General features: G+C 42.4%; 1 protein-coding gene across 2 annotated transcripts in view; it reads right to left on the bottom strand.

Moving 5' to 3' along the window:
* The window catches only part of SH3GLB1 (SH3 domain containing GRB2 like, endophilin B1), a 289,157-nt gene that overhangs the window by 32,519 nt on the left and 236,507 nt on the right, over positions 1-20,131 (bottom strand). For both annotated transcript variants that reach the window (XM_086953975.1, XM_086953976.1), the window contains one exon: positions 7,691-7,916. In XM_086953975.1, the coding sequence (XP_086810101.1) occupies positions 7,691-7,916 (226 nt within the window). The remainder of the gene's footprint in view (positions 1-7,690; positions 7,917-20,131) is intronic.

Consider the following 20,131-nt stretch of genomic DNA (forward strand, 5'->3'; position numbering starts at 1 on the left):
GTTTTATTTACGAGCAGGAGCGAAGGTGGCAAATTTCTTTGTGCCCAGGGTGCTATCTGAGCACCGGCTGGCTCTAGTCACTGTAAATAGGACTGAGGAGAGCAAAACGGAGAGTGGGGGTTAAGAAAGGGAACAAGCATTTGCAATGCAATAGGTCTCGCATTTGCGAGAGTTTAAGCTTTGTAAATGACAATGACTTTTACTTCTGTTTTAAAAACCAACACAAAAATAAAAGGCATTGCCATTTACAATGCCAATAGCTCAAACTCTCGCAAATGCGAGACCTACTGCATTGCAAATGCTTGTTTTAAATGCGGAGGTCTCCAAAAATATGGATTTAAACTAAACCAAGCAAAGGCACTTCCTTTATTAAAATTCTACTTTATGCAAAATGTCATGTGATTCTGTTCAGCCGTTTTTCTGTAACAGGAGCAATGAATCATACAGGAATAAAAAGTGAATTTGCATTATTATGGCCCTACCTCTTTTTCTTAGTCACCCGCTTGACTGATCTGAATGAAGAAACTAAAGTGGATGTAATTTCTTTTAGGACATTGGTCAGATTTATCAAAACAGTGGCAATGCTATAATTCTTTTTTTTAAAAAGCCTTTTCATTGGAAGTTCGGACTCAATGATAACTACAGGGTCACTATTACAGCATCCGTAAAAAAATACAATAAGAAATATATTACCCAGTGGTGGTTGCCACTAGGTCGTTCTAGTTAGGTCGGCTGCTGTCTATACCAAGCATTTGCAATGCAATATGTCTCGCATTAGGAAAGTTTGAGCTATTGGTATTGTAAATGACACATTTTTTATTTTATGTTTTGTTTTTGGAAATAGCGAAATTAATAGCTTTGTCACTTACAATGCCAATAATTTTAACTTTCGCAAATGAGACACCGATAGCATTTGTAATGCAATATGTGTTGTATTTACGTGACTTACATGTATTGATATTACAAATAACAATGGTTTTTAATTTTTTTTAAATAATTGATACTTAAAAGTTATTGTAATTTATCAGTGGCGGCTCCTCTATAGGTGCGTTTGGGCGCCGCCCCCGCTGCTTTCTCGCCGTGCGAGAAGGCAGAAACAAATGGTAGTTATTACCGTAATAACTACCATTTGTTTCTGCCTTCTCTCACGGCGAGAAAGCAGAAGTTCCTAGTTGGGGGTGGGAGGTGTTGCTCGAGGGCAGGGGGGAGTGGCTTGCCTGAGGACGCCCAAACAGTCAGTATGTACAACAGTGGGCAAGCCACTCTCCCCTGCCCTCGAGCAACACCGCCACCTCTCCCTGTTCTCGCGTGTTGTGCAGCGGCCTCACCAATCACAATGCTGCCATTGCAGCGCGTTGTGATTGGTGGAGGCTGCCTTCCTGATGACGTGTGTTGCAGCCAGGACTTCAACCCAGAATGGCGGGAGTCTGGAGTTTCGGGAATTGACAATAAGCGGGACGGTAAGTTTAAATTTAATTTTATTCTTTTTTTTTCATTAACCCCTTCCAGCCCCCCCCATCCACTCTGCTGCGCGACGACCCCATTTACAACCCCCCACCCACCCACCCGTAATGCCTGCCGCAACTTGTCTGTTGCCTGGGAGGGAGGGAGGGAGGGAGGGAGGGACAGTTTGCCAGTTACATGGCGGGACTTGGAAAGTATCTGGGAAGGAGGGTTGTGCGCCTGGTGGGGAGGAGGGTCTTTGCCAGTCACAAGGAGGGCCTGGACATTGTGTCTGTAATGGGGGGGTAAGGTGTGGGTGGTGCGGGAAGTTCTGCAGTGTTCCGCCACACAACTTTTACCATCTACCAGCCGCCACTGTAATATATAATGGCAATAGCTTAAAGTTTTGTAAATAACTTTTGTGAAGTTTATGTTCAGTGTATTTTGTGACGAAAATCCAAGAACAGAAGTGAAACATTAACATATTTTTGTTACATTTGTAATAAAGCTTGAAACATTGAGAGAACCTATTTGAACCAGGTGTTGTTGAATGGTTGCACAGATTGATGCTGTGGTGGCGCTGGGTGATGTGATGGCGAGCGAGTGATGCTGTGGCGTTCAGTGATGCTGTGGTAGCACATAGTGATGTTGTGGTGTCCCTGACTGATGCTGTGGTGGTGCGGAGTGATGCAGTATGCTATGCTATGTTTTGTTTTGCTATCCTATGATTTGTTTTGTTATGCTATGCTATGTTTTACTACCCTATGCTTTGATTTGTTATGCTATGCTATGCGGTGTTTTGTTATGCTATGCTATGTTTTGTTATGCTATGCGTTGTTTTGCTATGCTATGCTTTGTTATGCTATGCTATGTTTTGTTATGCTATGCTATGCTTTGTTATGCTATGCTATGTTTTGTTATGCTATGCTATGTTTTGTTATGCTATGCTATGTTTTGTTGTGTTTTATTATGCTATGCGTTGTTTTGCTATGCTATGTTTTGTTGTGTTTCGTATGCTATGTTTTGCTATGCTATTATATGTTTTGTTTTGCCATGCTATGTTTTGTTGCGTTTTGTTAAGCTATGCTATGTTTTGTTATGCTATGCTATGTGTTGTGTTATGCTATGTTTTGTTATGTTATGCTATGTTTTGTTTTGCTATCCTATGCTTTGTGTTGTTATGCTATGCTAGGTTTAGTTTTGCTATCCAATGCTTTGTTTTCTTATTTTTTGCTATGTTTTGTTGTGCTTTGTTATGCTATGTTTTGTTGTGTTTTGCTATGCTATGTTTTGTTATGCTATGCTATGTTTTGTTATGCTATACTATGTTTTGTTGTGTTTTATTACGCTATGCTTTGTTTTGATATGCTATGTTTTGTTATGCAATGCTATGCTTTATTATGCTATGTTTTGTTTTAAGTTATGTTCTGTTCTGTTTTGTTCTGCTATGTTTTGTTGTGTTTTGTTATGCTATGCTTGGATTTGCTTTGTTATGTTATGCTATGCTATGTTGTGTTTTGTTATGCTATGTTTTGTTATGCTATGCTATGTGTTATGCTATGTTTTTTTGTGTTTTATTATGCTATGCTTTGTTTTGCAAAGCTATGTTTTGTTATGCTATGTTTTGCTATCCTATGCTTTGATTTGTTGTTATGCTATGCTATGCAGTGTTTTGTTATGCTATGTTTTATTATGCTATGCGTTGTTTTGCTATGCTATGTTTTGTTATGCTATGCTATGTTTTGTTGTGTTTGGTATGCTATGTTTTGCTATGCTATTATATGTTTTGTTTTGCCATGCTATGTTTTGTTGCGTTTTGTTAACCCCTTAAGTGCTGCCTCGGTGCATTGGCCGACGGCAGCACTACCTCCCCAGTGCTGCGCACGACCATTGGACGTCCATTCAGCACTAGTTCCAATGGACAGCGCAGCACTGGGGAGGAATGTTTAATAGCATCTATGAGGTTAAGCTATGCTATGTTTTGTTGTGTTTTGCTATGTTTTGTTATACTATGCTATGTGTTGTGTTGTGTTTTGTTATGCTATGTTTTGTTATGTTATGCTATGTTTTGTTTTGCTATCCTACGCTTTGTGTTGTTATGCTATGCTATGTTTAGTTTTGCTATCCAATGCTTTGTTTTGTTATGCTATGCTATGTTTTGTTATGCTATGCTTTGTGGTGTTTTGTTATGCTATGTTTTGTTGTGTTTTGCTATGTTATGCTTTGTTACGCTATGCTATGTTTTTTGTTATGCTATGTTTTGTTGTGTTTTATTACGCTATGCTTTGTTTTGCTATGCTGTTTTGCTATGCTATGTTTTGTTATGCTATGCTTTATTATGCAATGATTTGTTTTATGTTATGTTCTGTTTTGTTCTGCTATGTTTTGTTGTGTTTTGTTATGCTATGCTATGTTTTGATTTGCTTTGTTATGTTATGCTATGCTATGTTGTGTTATGCTATGCTATGTTTTGTTATGCTATGCTATGTTTTGTTATGCTATGCTATGTGTTATGCTATGCTATTTTATTGTGTTTTATTATGCTATGCTTTGTTTTGCAATGCTATGTTTTGTTATGCTATGCTATGTTTTGCTATCCTATGCTTTGATTTGTTATGCTATGCAATGCAGTGTTTTGTTATGCTATGCTATGTTTTGTTATGCTATGCTATGATTTGCTATGCTATGCTTTGTTATGCTATGCTATGCTTTGTTATGCTATGCTATGTTTTGTTATGCTATGCTATGTTTTGTTGTGTTTGGTATGCTATGTTTTGCTATGCTATTATATGTTTTGTTTTGCCATGCTATGTTTTGTTGCGTTTTGTTAAGCTATGCTATGTTTTGTTGTGTTTTGCTATGTTTTGTTATACTATGCTATGTGCTGTGTTGTGTTTTGTTACGTTATGTTTTGTGCTGCTATCCTATGCTTTGTGTTGTTATGCTATGCTATGTTTAGTTTTGCTATCCAATGCTTTGTTTTCTTACGCCATGCTATGTTTTTTTGTGTTTTGTTATGCTATGTTTTATTGTGTTTTGCTATGCTATGCTTTGTTATGCTATGCTATGTTTTGTTATGGTCTGCTATGTTTTGTTGTGTTTTATTACGCTATGCTTCGTTTTGCTATGCTGTTTTGATATGCTATGTTTTGTTATGCTATGCTTTATTATGCTATGATTTGTTTTGTGTTATGTTCTGTTTTGTTTTGTTCTGCTATGTTTTGTTGTGTTTTGTTATGCTATGCTATGTTTTGATTTGCTTTGTTATGTTATGCTATGCTATGTTGTGTTATGTTATGCTATGCTATGTTGTGTTATGCTATGCTATGTTTTGTTGTGTTTTGTTATGCTATGCTATGTTGTGTTTTGCTATGTTTTGTTATGCTATGTTTTGTTATGCTATGCTTTGTTTTATGTTGTGTTATGTGTGTTTCTGCTATGTTTTGTTGTTTTTTGTTATGCTATGTTTTGTTTTGTTCTACTATGCTATGTTTTGATTTGCTATGCTTTGTTATGTTATGCTATGCTATGTTTTGTTATGCTATGCTTTGTGGTGTTTTGATGTGCTATGTTTTATTTTGTTATGCTATGTTTTGTTTTGCTATCCTATGCTTTGTTTTGTCATGCTATGCAATGTTTTGTTATGCTGTGCTGGTGAGGGTGTGTGAGTGTGTGCGAGGGTGAGTGAGGGTTAGTGAGGGGGTGTGAGGGTGAGGGGGTATGGGGGTGTGTGAGGGTGTGAGAGGGTGAGGGTGTGTGAGGGTGTGTGAGGGGGAGGGGGTGAGAGGTGTGAGGGCGAGGGGGTGTGAGGGTTGCGAGGGTGAGCGAGGGGGAGGGTGTGGGGTTGTGAGGGTGTGGGGTTGTGAGTGTGAGGGGGTGTGAGGGTGAGGGGGTGAGGGTGACGGGGTGAGGGTGTGAGAGGGTGAGGGTGTGTGAGGGTGAGGGTGTGTGAGGGTGAGGGGGTGTGAGGGTGAAGGGGTGTGAGGGTGAGGGGGTGTGAGGGTGAGGGGGTGTGAGGGTGAGGGGGTGGGAGGGTAAGGGGTGGGAGGGTGAGGGGGTGTGAGGGTAACGGGGTGTGAGGGTGAGGGGTGTGTGAGGGGTGTGTGAGGGTGAGAGGGTGTGTGAGGGGGAGAGGGTGTGTGAGGGGGAGAGGGTGTGTGAGGGTGAGAGCGTGAGAGAGGGTGTGTGGGGGTTGTAGGGTGAGGGGGTGTGAGGGTGAGAGGGGTTGAGAGTGAGGGTGGGTGAGTGAGGGTGAGGGTGTGTGAGGGTGATGGAGTGTGAGAGTGAGGGGGTGTGAGGGTGATGGGGTGTGAGAGAGGGGGTGTGAGGGTGTTGGGGTGTGAGAGTGAGGGGGTGTGAGGGTGAGGAGGTGTGTGAAGGGGTGAGAGGGGGGTGAGGGTGAAAGGGTTGTGAGGGTGAGGAGGTGTGAGGGTGAGGGTCCGGAGTAAATGGTGGCAGGGCAGACATTACAAGACAGAGAGAAAAGACTGCATGGTGACTGCGTTGGTCAGTTTCAGAATCAGGAGGGGCAGAGTCAGCACAGTCTGCGAGGGATCAACGTGTCTAGAGGCAAAGCATAGCGGATGTAGAATTGCAGCTAGCAAGTCGAGTGTTTTCAAGCTGAGTGTCCGTATAGAGATGGCAAGAGCATTTGAGGAGCAAGGCTACTGTAAACGAGCACGGTAGGCTTTCACTTTCGTCCAGAATAAAAAACAAGAAAGGTGCAGAGAATTCCGAACAAAACACAACTTCCCCGCGAAATGGATGCAAAAAAACCCCAAGCTCTCGGCATTGCTGTGGCGGGGGGGCGGGGGAGCGGGAGCACATTCATTTTAAGTCTGATGCCAAGGCTCAGACAAATGGTGGTGTGGGATGTGCACGTGGGGGGAGGGGGAGCGGCAGTCTTTGAATTCTGATGCTGAGGCACAGACAAATGGTGGTGTGTGATGTGGCTGGCTCTGTGCACGCACAAAGCTCACATGAACTGTATGCGATCTGCAGGCTAGGTAGACTTTTCTTTTCCGCTTACTATAATCTCGCCTATTTATCCCTGCGGGATATAATAAGAGACCTAAAAAGCACTTTTTGTGCTGCTAATGACTTTAACCCAGTTTTACGAATCTCCCCAAAACCTTCCAAAAAGGTGTAACTTTCTGACTCGTTTTTGGCAAAGAAAGATTCGTGTTGATCTGTCAAGCTGGGTCCCAAAATGCAAAACCCCATAGATTTTCACTAGACTTCTTTCAGAAGGGCTACGGCAAACACTGCTGAACGGAATGGCACCAACTTTGACAGGAACGTAGATTTTCGACCGCAGATTGTGTTTCTTGTGAATTTGTGCACCTCTGTTCTGTAGTTTTGTGAAATAAAGGTTAAAAACCATTTAGATACCTGTGTGGGCGGGTCCATAAGGGTCTAAGGACTTTCGTGGGATTACCAGTATAAAAATAGAGTGTTCTGATTGGCCCAGGGAGAATTATTTCCCTTGGGTCAAATTGCTCCTGCCGGAGTCAGACTCTGGAGCGAACGCTCTGATTGGCTGTCAGCAATATCAGGAGAATGTTGCTGACAGCCATTACAGGACATGGTTATTTAGACCCATATCCTGAAGTACTTAAATAAAAAAAATCCATAAGGGGGCAGGGTATGGATACCCATCCCCCTAGGCTCCAAGGGGGAAGGGACAGGGAGGGATCCATTACCATCACCCCCACCCCTCCAGGACTCCGGTGAAATTGGGGAAATAATTGTGGCAGTTGTATTTATGAATTACAGGCCCCTGGGAGCCCACCTCCCAGAGACACATTCAATAAGAAGAGGGAGGACACACGCCTTTTAGGATAGATGTGGAAGATCACAATCGGCTAATGAATATCTGGTCTTACATCGGTTTCAAAGAGTTATCAAGAAGTAAATAAGACCCAAAACTACCCTGTGACACCGTACATGATTCTGAACTGTGAAGCTGTGAGCAATAATTAACAGACTGAATGGTTTCGAAATACACAGCTCTATGGCAGTTGGGGAAATTGTGTGCTTTTCAATGTAAGAGTGAAACATCTATTAAACACATAGTGAAAATCTCTAATTGAAGAGGTTTGAACTCACAGAGCCAAATTAGAAGCTTTGCCCAGTACATATAAGTGCCCCTTACATGTATAGTCACCTCAAACATCGAGAAATACACTTTCTTCACAAAATGAATTTCTGCCACTTTAAGTGATTAATCTCCATCTTATATGCTTACCTCATCTGCTAGCAATGATAATTCACTGCTATTAGAAGCATCATAATCATACAGAACTCTAGCTTTCCTGTTGCCGCTAGATGCTTTAAGTTCACTGAAGCCAGAAGTAACGACGGAATTGCTTGTTGCGGGTAAAGAATTCGAACTTAAAACAGAAGCATTTGGAAGACTTTGCACACCAGATGAAGAAGATTGATTATTGTTGGCAAGGAAGGTAGCTGGAAAACTGTAAAAAGATAAGAAGCCATTAGACAACTGTAGTCAAAATCTTCTGTTTAATGTTAACTGAAATAGTTGAACATTTAAAAAATGTACTAAAACTTAAAAATATCTCAATTCCCATCATCATAAATCGCAGCAAGTACAGCAATTACATGTACTCCACAACCATTGATTAAGTTCAAAAGAATAAAATACTTACTTCAGTAACAATCTTTCTAGTGGATTCTTTATCTAACTGCAGATTCCTCCACTTTAGATTATTCCCTAGCCTTCAGACTGGTCCCTGAAACTCAGAGCAGTACTCCTGCATACTTGTGGATGGTAGTGTTCCCTCTACGCTGGCTGGCTCCATAAGGGATAAATACCACCCCCATATTGACATGTACAGTACGCACAACTCTAAACTGGAACCTTTTTAGCTGGAAAGGATTCAAATTCACAAAATGGTGGTGGGAGTGGGGTGTTGAGCAATCTGCTGTTAGAGTATCCACCCAAAGATCGCTACTAAAAGCAAGTAACTTGTTCTTCTGATGGATGCATCTAAGTGAAGATTCCTCACATTATAATAGATACCAAAGCAATGCCTTTCCCAATGGTGGGCCTGTGAGCAGGTTCATACCAAAAAGTCCTGCAGGACCGAGTGGGCAAAATGACCCTCTCAGCAGACCTCCCTGTAAAGGCAGTAGTGCTTAATGAATATATAAATGGATACCTAAGCACCCTCCTGACAAACTTCCAGGACAGGTACTCTGCAACCTAGCGCAGTGGTAGTAGCCTTAGTTCTGATAGAATGAGCATGTAAGCCTTTCAGAGGCAGCTTCTTCACCAATGTGTAACAGATCTGTATGGAGAAAACAATCCATCGGGAGATGATCATTTTTTGCACTGCCTTGCCCTTCTTTGCATCGGGAACCCTAGGCAAGAGCTCATCGCTCAGCCAGTATTCTTTGGTGCGATCACTATAAAAGTTTATTTCCTTCTTAGGTTCTAAACGATGAAGTATCTCTTTCTCCTTAGAGGGATGAGGTGGGTCAAAGAAAGCTACAAGGGTGATGACGTGCCTAACATGAAATGGAGTGACCACCTTCACTAGAAAAAAAGCTCAGGTCCCCAACACCAACTTCTCTGGAAGGAAGACTGTGTAAGATGTATTGTGACAGAAAGAGCTTTCTCACACGCATAGCTGATGTCATGGCCACGAGAAAGACAGTCTTCAATTTCAGTGTCAATGGATAACTGTGCAACAGCTTAAAGAGTGCACATCAAAAAAGTGAAAACTAAGTTCAAGTCCCGCTGCGGAATCACAAATGGTTTTGGTGGAAACAATTGTTGCAAAACTTTCAAAAACCTCATAACATGTGAATTAAATAAAGAAGGCTGTTCTGGCAGCCTTAAAAATCAAAATTAAAAAGCAGAAAGTTGCCAGTTAGCCCATAACAGTGGCCAAAGCAAGCCCTTGCTGGGCCATGGACAAACCAAACAAAAATACCTCAGGTAAATTGACTCATAGTGGGTCAATTGGTCAGGTGCCGCCTCAAGCCACAAACATGTCCCTATGACTACCGTACATTGATATTGCAGAAAACGCCTCTTCACCGAAATGACATAAATGACCTCAGGATGAAGCAAGAAAGAGGTCAACTGCAGATACTGAATATTCAAGCAGGGAGATGTAAAATGTGCAGGCTCGAGTGCAGAACTTTGCCCTACTGCTACGTCAGAAAACCCTCCTAAAGGAGCAGTTTGACTGAAGAACATACGCTCATGGCCAGAAGTTCAGGGCACCACACTCACAACAATCCGATGTCACCAAGATGACTTGAGCCTGCGCGATCCTGATCTTCTTCAGATCTAGGGGCAGGAGAGACAGCGTGGGAAGGCATACAAGATTCCAAAGCTCCACTATAGATGGAACGTTGTAGACAACACATCACATTGCCTGTGCAAAATTGCTAATATTATGCATTCTCAGCAGAGGAGAAAAGATCAAGCCAGAGCCCTACTTATTGATGGAAGATGCCCTGCACCACTTTGGGTGGCAGTTGTCATTTGAGATCAGCTAAGTGTTGTCGGCTGAGTTGATCCACCCTAGGGTTTAGTGATCCAGATGGTTCACCAACAGAGAAACACCCTAACAGTCCAAACACATTCCGAGAATTAGAGCCTCTGGCACAGGTCCCAAGACCTCCGCCCGCTTGTTGCCCTACTACATGGTGGTAATGTTGTCTGTGAACAGCTGTACCAGGTATGTCTGATGGTGAGCAGAAAGGCCTTTTAACGTCAAACAAATCGCCCTGCAACTTCAACAAATTTAGGTGGAGTCGAGCTTCCGGTGGAGATTGGAAGCCTCTGATCTCCACCTCTCCTACACAGCCTCCCCAACCCAAAAGCGATGCAAACATCAATACAGTCAATTCTGGGTGGGATAGAGAGATGTGTCTACCACTGACCCAATCATGGTCCAATAGCCAGCACTGCAGATCCTTTACAGTCTCTTCCAAAATCAGCATACAATCCAACACATACTGTGCCCACTGGGACCTGGGTCCCACCGCAGAGCCCACACAATGGCATTGGACATGTTTCAACAGTAGGAGGCCAACAATCCCAGCAGCCTCAGAGTCATTTGCTCTGAGATCCAGGACAGAGACTGAAACAGCGGCTTCATGGCACGAATGTTCTGGACGTTCTGCTACAGGGCAAAGGCACAAACAATGTATCTTATCCAGCTTCTACAGTGAATAGCAGCATGTGTGCAGGAATCAGAGGGCACATTGATCGTCAACCTAGGTTTGCCATCAACAGGAGGTTGTTGATGAATGCCAGGATGAGGTCGGCAAGATAGGGAAAAACTGGTACCTCAACATCCAAATAGTTTGCTGCAACCAACATGAACAACTGAGGGTCACTGGTGGGGAAAAAAGGGAACATTTGAAACTGTTAATGCTACTGTTCCTCTGTGAACTGCAGGTAACCCCTGAGGGCCTGCAGGACGGGAATGTGGAAATTGGCACCCTGCAAGTCCAATGCCACCATCCAGTCTCCACGATCCATGGCAGACAGGACCTTGGCTAACGTGAGAATATTGAATTGGTCTTTCCACAGGAAGTCTTTGAGAAGGTGAAGACGAAAATAGGACCATTTCCTCCTTCTGAGGTTTCAACCCTATCAAGGGTACCCTTGCCCACAAGGGGCTGCACTTTCTGTTGCAATACGGACAGATGGTCCTCTATCAGCTGCTTTGATGGTGGTGGAAGGTGCAGTGGGGTAGAGAGAAATAGAAGAGCATAACCCCGATGTACAATTCCGAGGGCCTACTTATCTGACGTAATGACCTGCCACCATTGGTGGAAATATCGGATTCTGCCTCCGACAGGGAGGCTGTGTGCTGGCAGGGACACACTAATGTAGTTTTGCAGCTTTGGATGCTGAAAGAGTGTGGCACTGAGCTACACATTATCCCTAATGCCCTGGATGCGGTCTTTGTGAAGCACGACCCCTGCCTCGAAAAAGCTGGAAGGCCTGCTGATGTGATGTAAGGGTCTGATGATTGAAAAAATAAAAACTCCTATCAAAGCCACAGAGGGTAAGAAATTGGTAGGGTATGGTCTGTCTGGGTAGACAGTCACTAAGAAAGTGCTGTGGCCCTGATCTCTTTGAAATGCTCTAGAAACAAATCCACCTTTTCACCAAAAAGACTAGTCATCACATTTCATGTCCATTAGGAATGCTTGGATATCACCAGAGATGCCTGTAGACATTAACCAGGTGTGGCGCTGAAGCACCCATTATGTGACCTGAGCAGTCGGTCGTGTCCAGAACAAAAAGAATTACACATTTCGTAGCATAAGGGATGTTGATACATTTTGAGGCACTGTGTCCTACTGAAGCAAGGCATGGGAGTACTAGCATATAAGACAGCAGGCATTCACTGACTATTAGAGCAAGGCTTGTAGAGGAGAAAATCCACTTACTAAATGTCACTATTCCTTCAGACTCACGATCAGGTGATGTGGTAGAAAGGCGTTATTTTCGTTATTGGTGGACCCCTGCAACACCAAGCACTCAGGTGTAGGTTATTCCCTAAAAAAGGCTGGGTTCTCTGGAGCTGGCCAATGGTAATGAGCGACTTGCCTATTGACTAGTGGTCCTGAACACGGTTTTGTCCAAGTGCCTAAGAGGGGATCCATTAGAGCTTCAATAATTGGTAATAAAGATTTTGCAGGCTTTTGACCAGGCTGACATGCCTCTTTCTAAAGATTAGTTATCCCTTCCATAGTTGGGTTCTGCAGGTCTAATACCTCTGCCGCCCTATGCCTAACCACAGTGAAGGTGCCACTTTCCTCGGTGGTAGGGCAAGTAGGGGAAACCAGGCCAGTATCTGGGGAAGAATCCAGGTTGCTGGCATCTTGCAGTCCTTCATACCAGTTGTCCTCAACATAATGGGGAACAAAATCTCCTCAAGCTGTTGTTATCCGAGTGAGGGCCAAAAAGATTATGCAAGGTATGCACCCTACCACGTGGTAAGGGCAAGGTATCTAAATCAGAAGGATTACCAATTGGCTGCTGCCCTTAGCCTGTAACTTCCTCCAGTCACTGCAAGACTTTACCATCATACTTAGGTGTGCTGATTGAATCCGTCTGCAAATCAAATCGATCAATTAATTAATTGCTGGAATTAGTCAAGCACCAAATGAAAGCACTGAGCTCAGAGACCCAGGCCAGCTGTTCCCGTTTTTAGTCTGTGCTACAGAGTATTCCTGCTTTCCAACAAAGTATCTGACACATTAGAAACATAGAATGCTGCACTTTTCAAATACCTGGATTTATAAACAAAGAAAAGTGCTCGCAATTTGGTTGTTAGAAGTAGTAGCTATATACTTATCAGTGTGGCAGCAAACATTTAATGTGAGCCAAACGGTCTAATTTATATAAGTTACTACATTTCAGTGCCTATAGATCTGCAGGAGCTGCCAGCTTCAAAGCTTTGAACCAATGCTACTTTCAAATCAATCTTTTTGTAACACAAGGAATTCAAAGCGTAAAGAAATGAAGAAATCCATTAAAAGGAAGCTATGAATGGTATGTCAATTTGCCAATCTCATACACATTCTGAGCAGGTAACATCTACTTCAGTTCTGCAATCTTGGACGAGATAAACATGCCTCAATCAGGCCCTCTATGGGCATGAGGGTAGTGGCCTCGAAAACAGTTGGTGCACAAAGAAATGTTGGGACTTTAACCGTAGTAAAGGCTGTAAAATTATTTTATCATTTAATTCCAGAACTCTGTTCTTTTTTTATTCCTTGTGAAATACACCAGTTCTGTGGTTGCCCATCTCGCTGTATCTCTCATACTGAGGCACCTATGGGCTGCAGTGTGCTTAATTCTGGACCCCCTTACTTCACAAGGAATAAATCAACCAAACAACTGAGTCTCTCAGAGTGAGGATCAGTGCTTAATTTGAGATGGGAGTTTCTGGTGCTCGCACCAGCAGTTGATTGTCAACATCGGCACGTATGACATTCTGCCACAAGGTAGAACTGTTTATCTAATTTAGAGACGAGCACAACAACAGGTGTTTATTTTTTCTGAGTTTTATATAGAGCGAACTTGACCCAAAGGCATCAGGTATCAGAGCTCTTTACATGAGCACCAGTTGCATTACATGAGAACACATACATTTTTGTTAGGCAAGGGGAGATTAAGTGATTTGCCCAGAATCACAAAATGTGGAGCATGATTGCCGAGACTCGAACCCGGTTCCTCAGATTGGAGATCAACCTCCCTAGCCATTAGACCACATCCTCTCCCCTCCCATTAATTCAGTAGACATTAAAAATTACTAATACCTGCAGCTGAAGCCATTCTTATAGCTTTGGGGGCCTGGTATTGTCAGAACTGTTACACGTGAAGGAGTGTGATGGTTAGTAGTTGTGTAACTAAGTGTGGTCCAAGCGGAAGATACCTTCAGACGAGGGCCCTGGCACTTATTTCTGTTTTACAAATTAAACACTGTGATGAGCCTCTTCATTGGCAAGCTCCTGTAGAAGTATGTAGTACGTGTGCTGTATGATGGAAATTGAATGTCCGGGGGATCACTGAATCATTGTTTGAGCTGGGAGGACTGCTTTGAACTGCAACAGAGGAGGCATCTTTTTTTCAACTATTTCTGGAGTTCTGTCTGATGTTGTGGGTGCTGAAGGCTTGTTAATTACAGTAGCCAATAGCAAAATGCGTGTATGTGCAGATGGCGTTTCGCCCATAGATCAACTTATGGGTCATTTTTAGGTCAAATAATAATGGCCAGGGCAAGATGCACAGAAAAACTCTCTGTATGGGGTATACGATGAAGTCAGACATTGAATATAAGAATGGATCAACAGGACAAATAAAACATAGGATTCTAGAAAGTTAGAGCTATTAAGGCGTGAGTAAAATTATTACTCACATAAGGAACACAATGGTTTCAAGATCAAGATAACCTTGGGTAGAATTCTATTGGATCCTCACAGGGCAGTTACACAAACAAGTGAAACGGGGAGCATGGCAGTGCTACGGTCACTGTCTCAAAAGGGATTTGAGAGGGGGAGTCAGTGGAGTGCACACAAGTGGTTTGTCTGAGTTAACCCTTTGTGAGAAGTCGCTGAAAAGCAGGCTCTTTGCATTCAGACAGCCTAACAAAGCACCTACATAAGCAGTATATCGGAGTTCCAGTAGTTTGAAGCATCCTACACTAGAAACAAAGTTACTTTCTGAATGCACTTTTGTCATGGGATTAACAAGCATTACACTCGAAGGACACATCAAGTACACAATACGATCGAACGGTCAACACTTTTCCTCATCTTCAGCAGCTATAATCACTGAAGATTATTTTGTCAAAATGGCAATTAGAAATAGGTAAGAGTGTGGCTTATTACAAGTAGTGACACATCAATTCTACGTCCATAAACATTAAAAAAAAACTGAACATTAAAAAAAAAGTTAAAACAAGATTATATTTCCTTCGGTATTAGCGAAATATGTAATATGGTAGGATGCATAGCTTCACTTCTTTCCGATTCAGGGTTAATATCAAGTCCATTCTTTTTACCCACTGTAGAATATCTTGTGAATTTTGTGGATCCCCGAAATCTTCAAATGGCACTTGTGGAGGCTGAAATCAGTTTTAGTTTGGTAAATCGTAACATAGAGGGTCTAACCTGACATACTTGATTGCACTACTACATCTCTTATAATAATCTCTTATAATATTGCACTGTTAAAGAGGAAGGGGAGTAGGAGGAACTGGAGTAGGTTCTTTTGAAGTCCCCAATGATGGAACTTAATCTCCTGTTTATCAGGTACACACACCGGAGGAAAAATATAATTTGAATGACCAAATGTTAATAGTATTACGTAATTATTAAAAACAATTGGCTCAGTGTATCAAATATTTTGTCGAACACAGCAAGGTAAAAACCCATGTGGCCCACAATTTGGACTGGAGGAGACACACAGAGGTCATATCTCAGTTGAGTTTAAGTTGTTTATTTAAAGCAGCAATTCCACTCTAAGATTGTGAACGATTTTGGTGGCTTAAAATATTTGCTCTTCAGAATTCAATATTTTTAACTGCTTCAGCATGGAAGACCAGACGTTCTTGCTCTCCATCCTACTTTATCAGTGTGGAGGACGTGGTTGTCTGTTTTTCACACTTAAGCTAGAAAATCCTTGTGGTGCTTTCACTAGATGGATTTTCAAGATTTTTCGATTTTGCAGGCTATCTTGAGCTGCAAGGGAAGAGCTTCCCTCAAAGCCTGAAATAGTTTTTTTCTCCAATCTGTGCAATAAGCACCAAACTATGCACACCAACATCACGTAGACTGAAAGGGAAACTAGCTGGAGCGTTTAAAGCTTTGCTGCTTACACTGCTATTGGTACTCGGGCGGGGCGTGGGGCGATATAAGTTGGCAGGGTAAGCCCAGATGTGGGTTCCTTGTTCACGTTGCCACTGGATTCAAGCTAGCCAGGCTGATGAGGGGTGTTACCCCGAAACTGGCCCTAGGATGCTTGTTTCAGGTCTAGGGGAAGACATAGCTTGGTAGTTCAGGCTGGACTGTTCCCATGAGGCTCAGTGTCAAGACTGATTTGCTCATAAATGAGTTTGAACTGGGGTGGTGAAGTGAGCTAAAGAACGATGAACGATTCAACCCAGATCTGCGACTGGAGGAAAGTGTCTGAGAAGTTCAAGGGCCCCGTCCATCATCTCCTTGTGTTTACTGCCACCTAATTGCCAAAATATTACCATCCCGCACTTTCTTTTAAACGCTACCGACCATATGCTGGTGGACCTAACAAATGGACCAAAACTGTAACCATGTGAAGCACTCATTGACACAACACGGACTAAACATGGTCCAAGTTTTGACGGGTACATGCAGAGGATGATAGGTCCACCCACATAATTGGGGTACCACTTTTATTGGTAGAAGTGTTAGAATGCTGGGTGGTAGAATGTTTATGGCTATTCGCAGATTAGAGCACTTTGTGCCACAGAAATGTGAGGAAAATCCATGATTTCAACCAAATTTTTATGTTTGACATACATTCTGTGATGGAAAAGATAGAGGGATCCATGACATACTATATCCTAGATTCCACTGGGCATGCAGTTTACAGAAATGTCTGAGGTTGTATGTTTCCCTGGGTACCAGTCCAGCCCGGGCCCAAAACCATAGCTATCCATATAGCCAGGACTGAATTTGAAAGGATACTTCTTGACGTTTCCTTGTTGCATTTAGGGGGCATTTCTGTCATCGAGCTGTCCCACCGACACCATTAGGTTACTTTTTAATTTTAATTTTTGATCAAAAGAAGTGTGGGTAGACCGAGGATTAGAGCATTTGTCAAAATCAATTGAATTTCTCTTAATTTTTGGCTTTTGGATGCAAGCCTGTGTGCATGAAAGAATACAATTTGGAAATTGCCTTCTGAATTGCATGATACTATAAGTAACTCAAAATTCTGAGTTGTACAAATAACTATTCCTAAACTCGCAACCTTGTGCACAATTAAAAATGTATAGGTCTCCTTCATATCCAATCTCTTGGCTTTTAGGAAATCTCTGAAAACGTGACTGTTTTCCACCATTTAGCTCTTTGGTTTCCTTCTCTGCAATTCAGCTAGGGCCAAGACGCCTCCAGATATTTGTGGCGCTCTACAAGACTAACTAACATAACAGAACATTCTTCATTCATTACATTTTAACATATGAATAGATGCCTTGCCTGTACCCAATGAAATATCATTATAAGCTGCAGCCCATTTGACAGTGCTACGTGTTTTTGGACAATACATATGACTGCTGAGAAGAATATGACAGAAATATAGTATTACTTTTGTAAATCAACCATCGCACTAAAGATGTAAACATTGACCCATTTTTTACTACATTTTTTATGTCAACAATTAGTTTCTTTGGGCAAACCATTAGTGAAACACACAAATGAAAGCTTGCTGAATTTAATTTACTTTTCAGAACAATGTAGCTTTGTAGGTTCACACCCGTTTCGATCGCAAACTGCAAGTAGGCAGAAACCACAGCAATTGCAAACATTGACTACCACGTAGAAAATTGCAAAATATTTGGTGAATAAATGATTTTATTCAACTCCACCTATTCCTGAAAACTGGGGAAGAGGGTGATCTTGGCACAACAAATCTTGTATTGATGACATTCTTAGAAGAAACGCATACTTTCTTGCACAACAAATAAAAAAAGAATAATCACTTTTGCCAACTCTGGGGTATTCTCTATGGTCCTTCCAGGGAAATCTTGAGCATGCAGGGAAAAAAGGAAGCAAATTTGGTCTGAACCTTTTGTGGGAAAATAATGTTAGGAATGATCAAAAGGAAACCTTCACATACATCAAAAAATGGGAAGGGGACTTAGTATTTCAGGGTTTAAGAAATCGGATTGGACTCGTCTATAAGCAGAGGAAGAAAATGCGGGTAATGGAACGCGGAGATGCTTTTTCTTGTTTTGATGATCTTTGTCTATTTCTCTTCACAATTGTGTGTCTGTTAATAGAAGACAAAAAGCCTGTACAAAAAGCCCAATATTGATCTTGCTGACAATTACTTGACAAAATGTTAACACACAACCCCTTCGTGATGATCTATGGATAGGTCAGATGGTTTTGGTGTGAAGAGACCCATCTCAGCTAGATTCATGACATATCCGTAAAGAATCGCTGTAAGAGCCACTTGGAGAACGCCAAGATGACCCTTCTAATTAGGGAATTTTTTGTTAGTTTAGCAACATTCTTATTGGAGATAGGCTACAATTTAGTCTTACTCCATACTCTTCTATAGCTCCTTATTTACGTGCCCTCTACGGGCTGTCAGTAGCTTGAAGATCTGTTTATCCTTAAGCCATCATACTGTACAGAAAAAATCCCCCTTAGTATTTAACGCTGTATGTTAGCTTAGGTTCCCACCTGCGCCCTTCGTTCTTCTGCATTCCTACTATGTTTTCCTGCAATCAGAATAGCGCTCAAGAAGGTCAGTACTACTTCTAACTGGCAGCCAAACACCGAAATAGCCTTTCTTTTGAGTTTTTTCATCAAGAAGCTAAAAACTTGGCTTTTCATCTAACGAGGGGGGCACCTGTTACTGCAATATATTCTTGAGGACACTTGTTTTTTATCTGTTTTTTTTTTTTAACAGAGAACAAATGATTTCTGTGATTTTCTTGCCTGTCAAGGGCAACTACATCATACATCAATGATCAAATGCTCCCAATCCTGCCATAGTCCACCCAGACCCATCATTTTGCCCTCTCGTCCCCCACTCGTTCGGCAGGAAAACTCCCATCTCCTTCAGAGCTACTGTTAGACCGGACATCATTGGTGTGAGTCTTCCTTCAATTTTTTGACGGATTGTCTCCTCTGTTTTGATATGTTTTTGCTGGTTATATGTTTTGGGCACTGTGCCACTGCTAATTAGTGCCACAGTGCAAGTGCTCCCTATGTTAAATTGATGTGCTAATTGGTTACTCCATGATTGGGTTATTTGATTTACTGTCAGGCCCTAGTACAGTGCACCATGTGTGCCCAGGGCTTGTAGATCAAATGCTGCTGGTGGGCTTGCAGCACTGGTTGTGCCACCCACAGAAGCAGCTTGTAAAGTGTGTCTCATGCCTGCCATTGCAAAGCCGGTGTGTAGTCTGTGACTACCATGTCGACTTGGCCAAGTGCACCCACTTGCCAGTCCCTAAACCTTCCCTTTGCTTCATATTAAACACCCCTATGGTAGGCCCAAGGGCAGGGTGCATTGTAAGCATAATGTAGGACATGCTCTGATGTGTGTAGCATGTTCTAATAGTGAATTACAGCCATTTTCGTTTTTCACTATTGAAGGCTACCTGTTCTCATAGGCCAGAATGGGCAGTGAAGATTGTTCCATTCTTACAATTCTAACTGACTCAGGGAACATGGTAGAATTTCGAATTTAGTATGCCTGAACTCAGAATAATAAAATACATCCTTTAGTCAACTTTATTTTAATATTCTGTGTTTGCAAATACCACTTTTAGAAAGCAGGTATTTGCTTGCCTAACCATTTGAGCCTGCCTCTGCTGAGTTGTGTATTCCTTGTCTGGGTTTGTGTGTGATAGGGCTGGGGGATTCCAGGAGACAGGCTGGGGCAGCCCAGTGGTGAATAGGGAGATTAGCATCCAGATGGGAGGGAGGAGTACACCTGGGACCTGAATAGGGCTGCGCCTTCCCTCTACAATGCTGACTCCAACCCCTGTGGGTTGTCTGATGTCTCTGCCCTGCACTGTGAAAGAAGAGAAGAATTCATGTCAACAGAGTGCTCCAGAGCTGCATCTTCCCTACCCTGTGCTGGCTCCACCTCCTGTGGGGCGGCTGATGTCTCTGCCCTGCACAGTGAAAGGAAGAGGAGAGTGATGTAAACAAAGTGCTCAGGAACTGGTTTGAACTAGGCAGAGGCCTCTCTGCCTTCAGAGAACAAAGGATTTTGGGGTATAAATATTGGGACCCAGTCACACAGACTTTAGATCACTTCTGGAATAAGAAACCTTTCTGCCAAGGAGAAGAACCAAGGAAGCTGCAGGAATTTGGACTGCCCTTCTGCCAGTGTACTGTTTGCTGGGTTGGCCTGCAGTGGTTGCTTCATTGCCAAGGGAAAGGAGAAGGAACTTTTAAGGAC

The sequence above is a fragment of the Lissotriton vulgaris genome, chromosome 1_1, assembly GCF_964263255.1.
Source record: "Lissotriton vulgaris chromosome 1_1, aLisVul1.2, whole genome shotgun sequence".
Lineage (NCBI taxonomy): Eukaryota > Metazoa > Chordata > Amphibia > Caudata > Salamandridae > Lissotriton > Lissotriton vulgaris.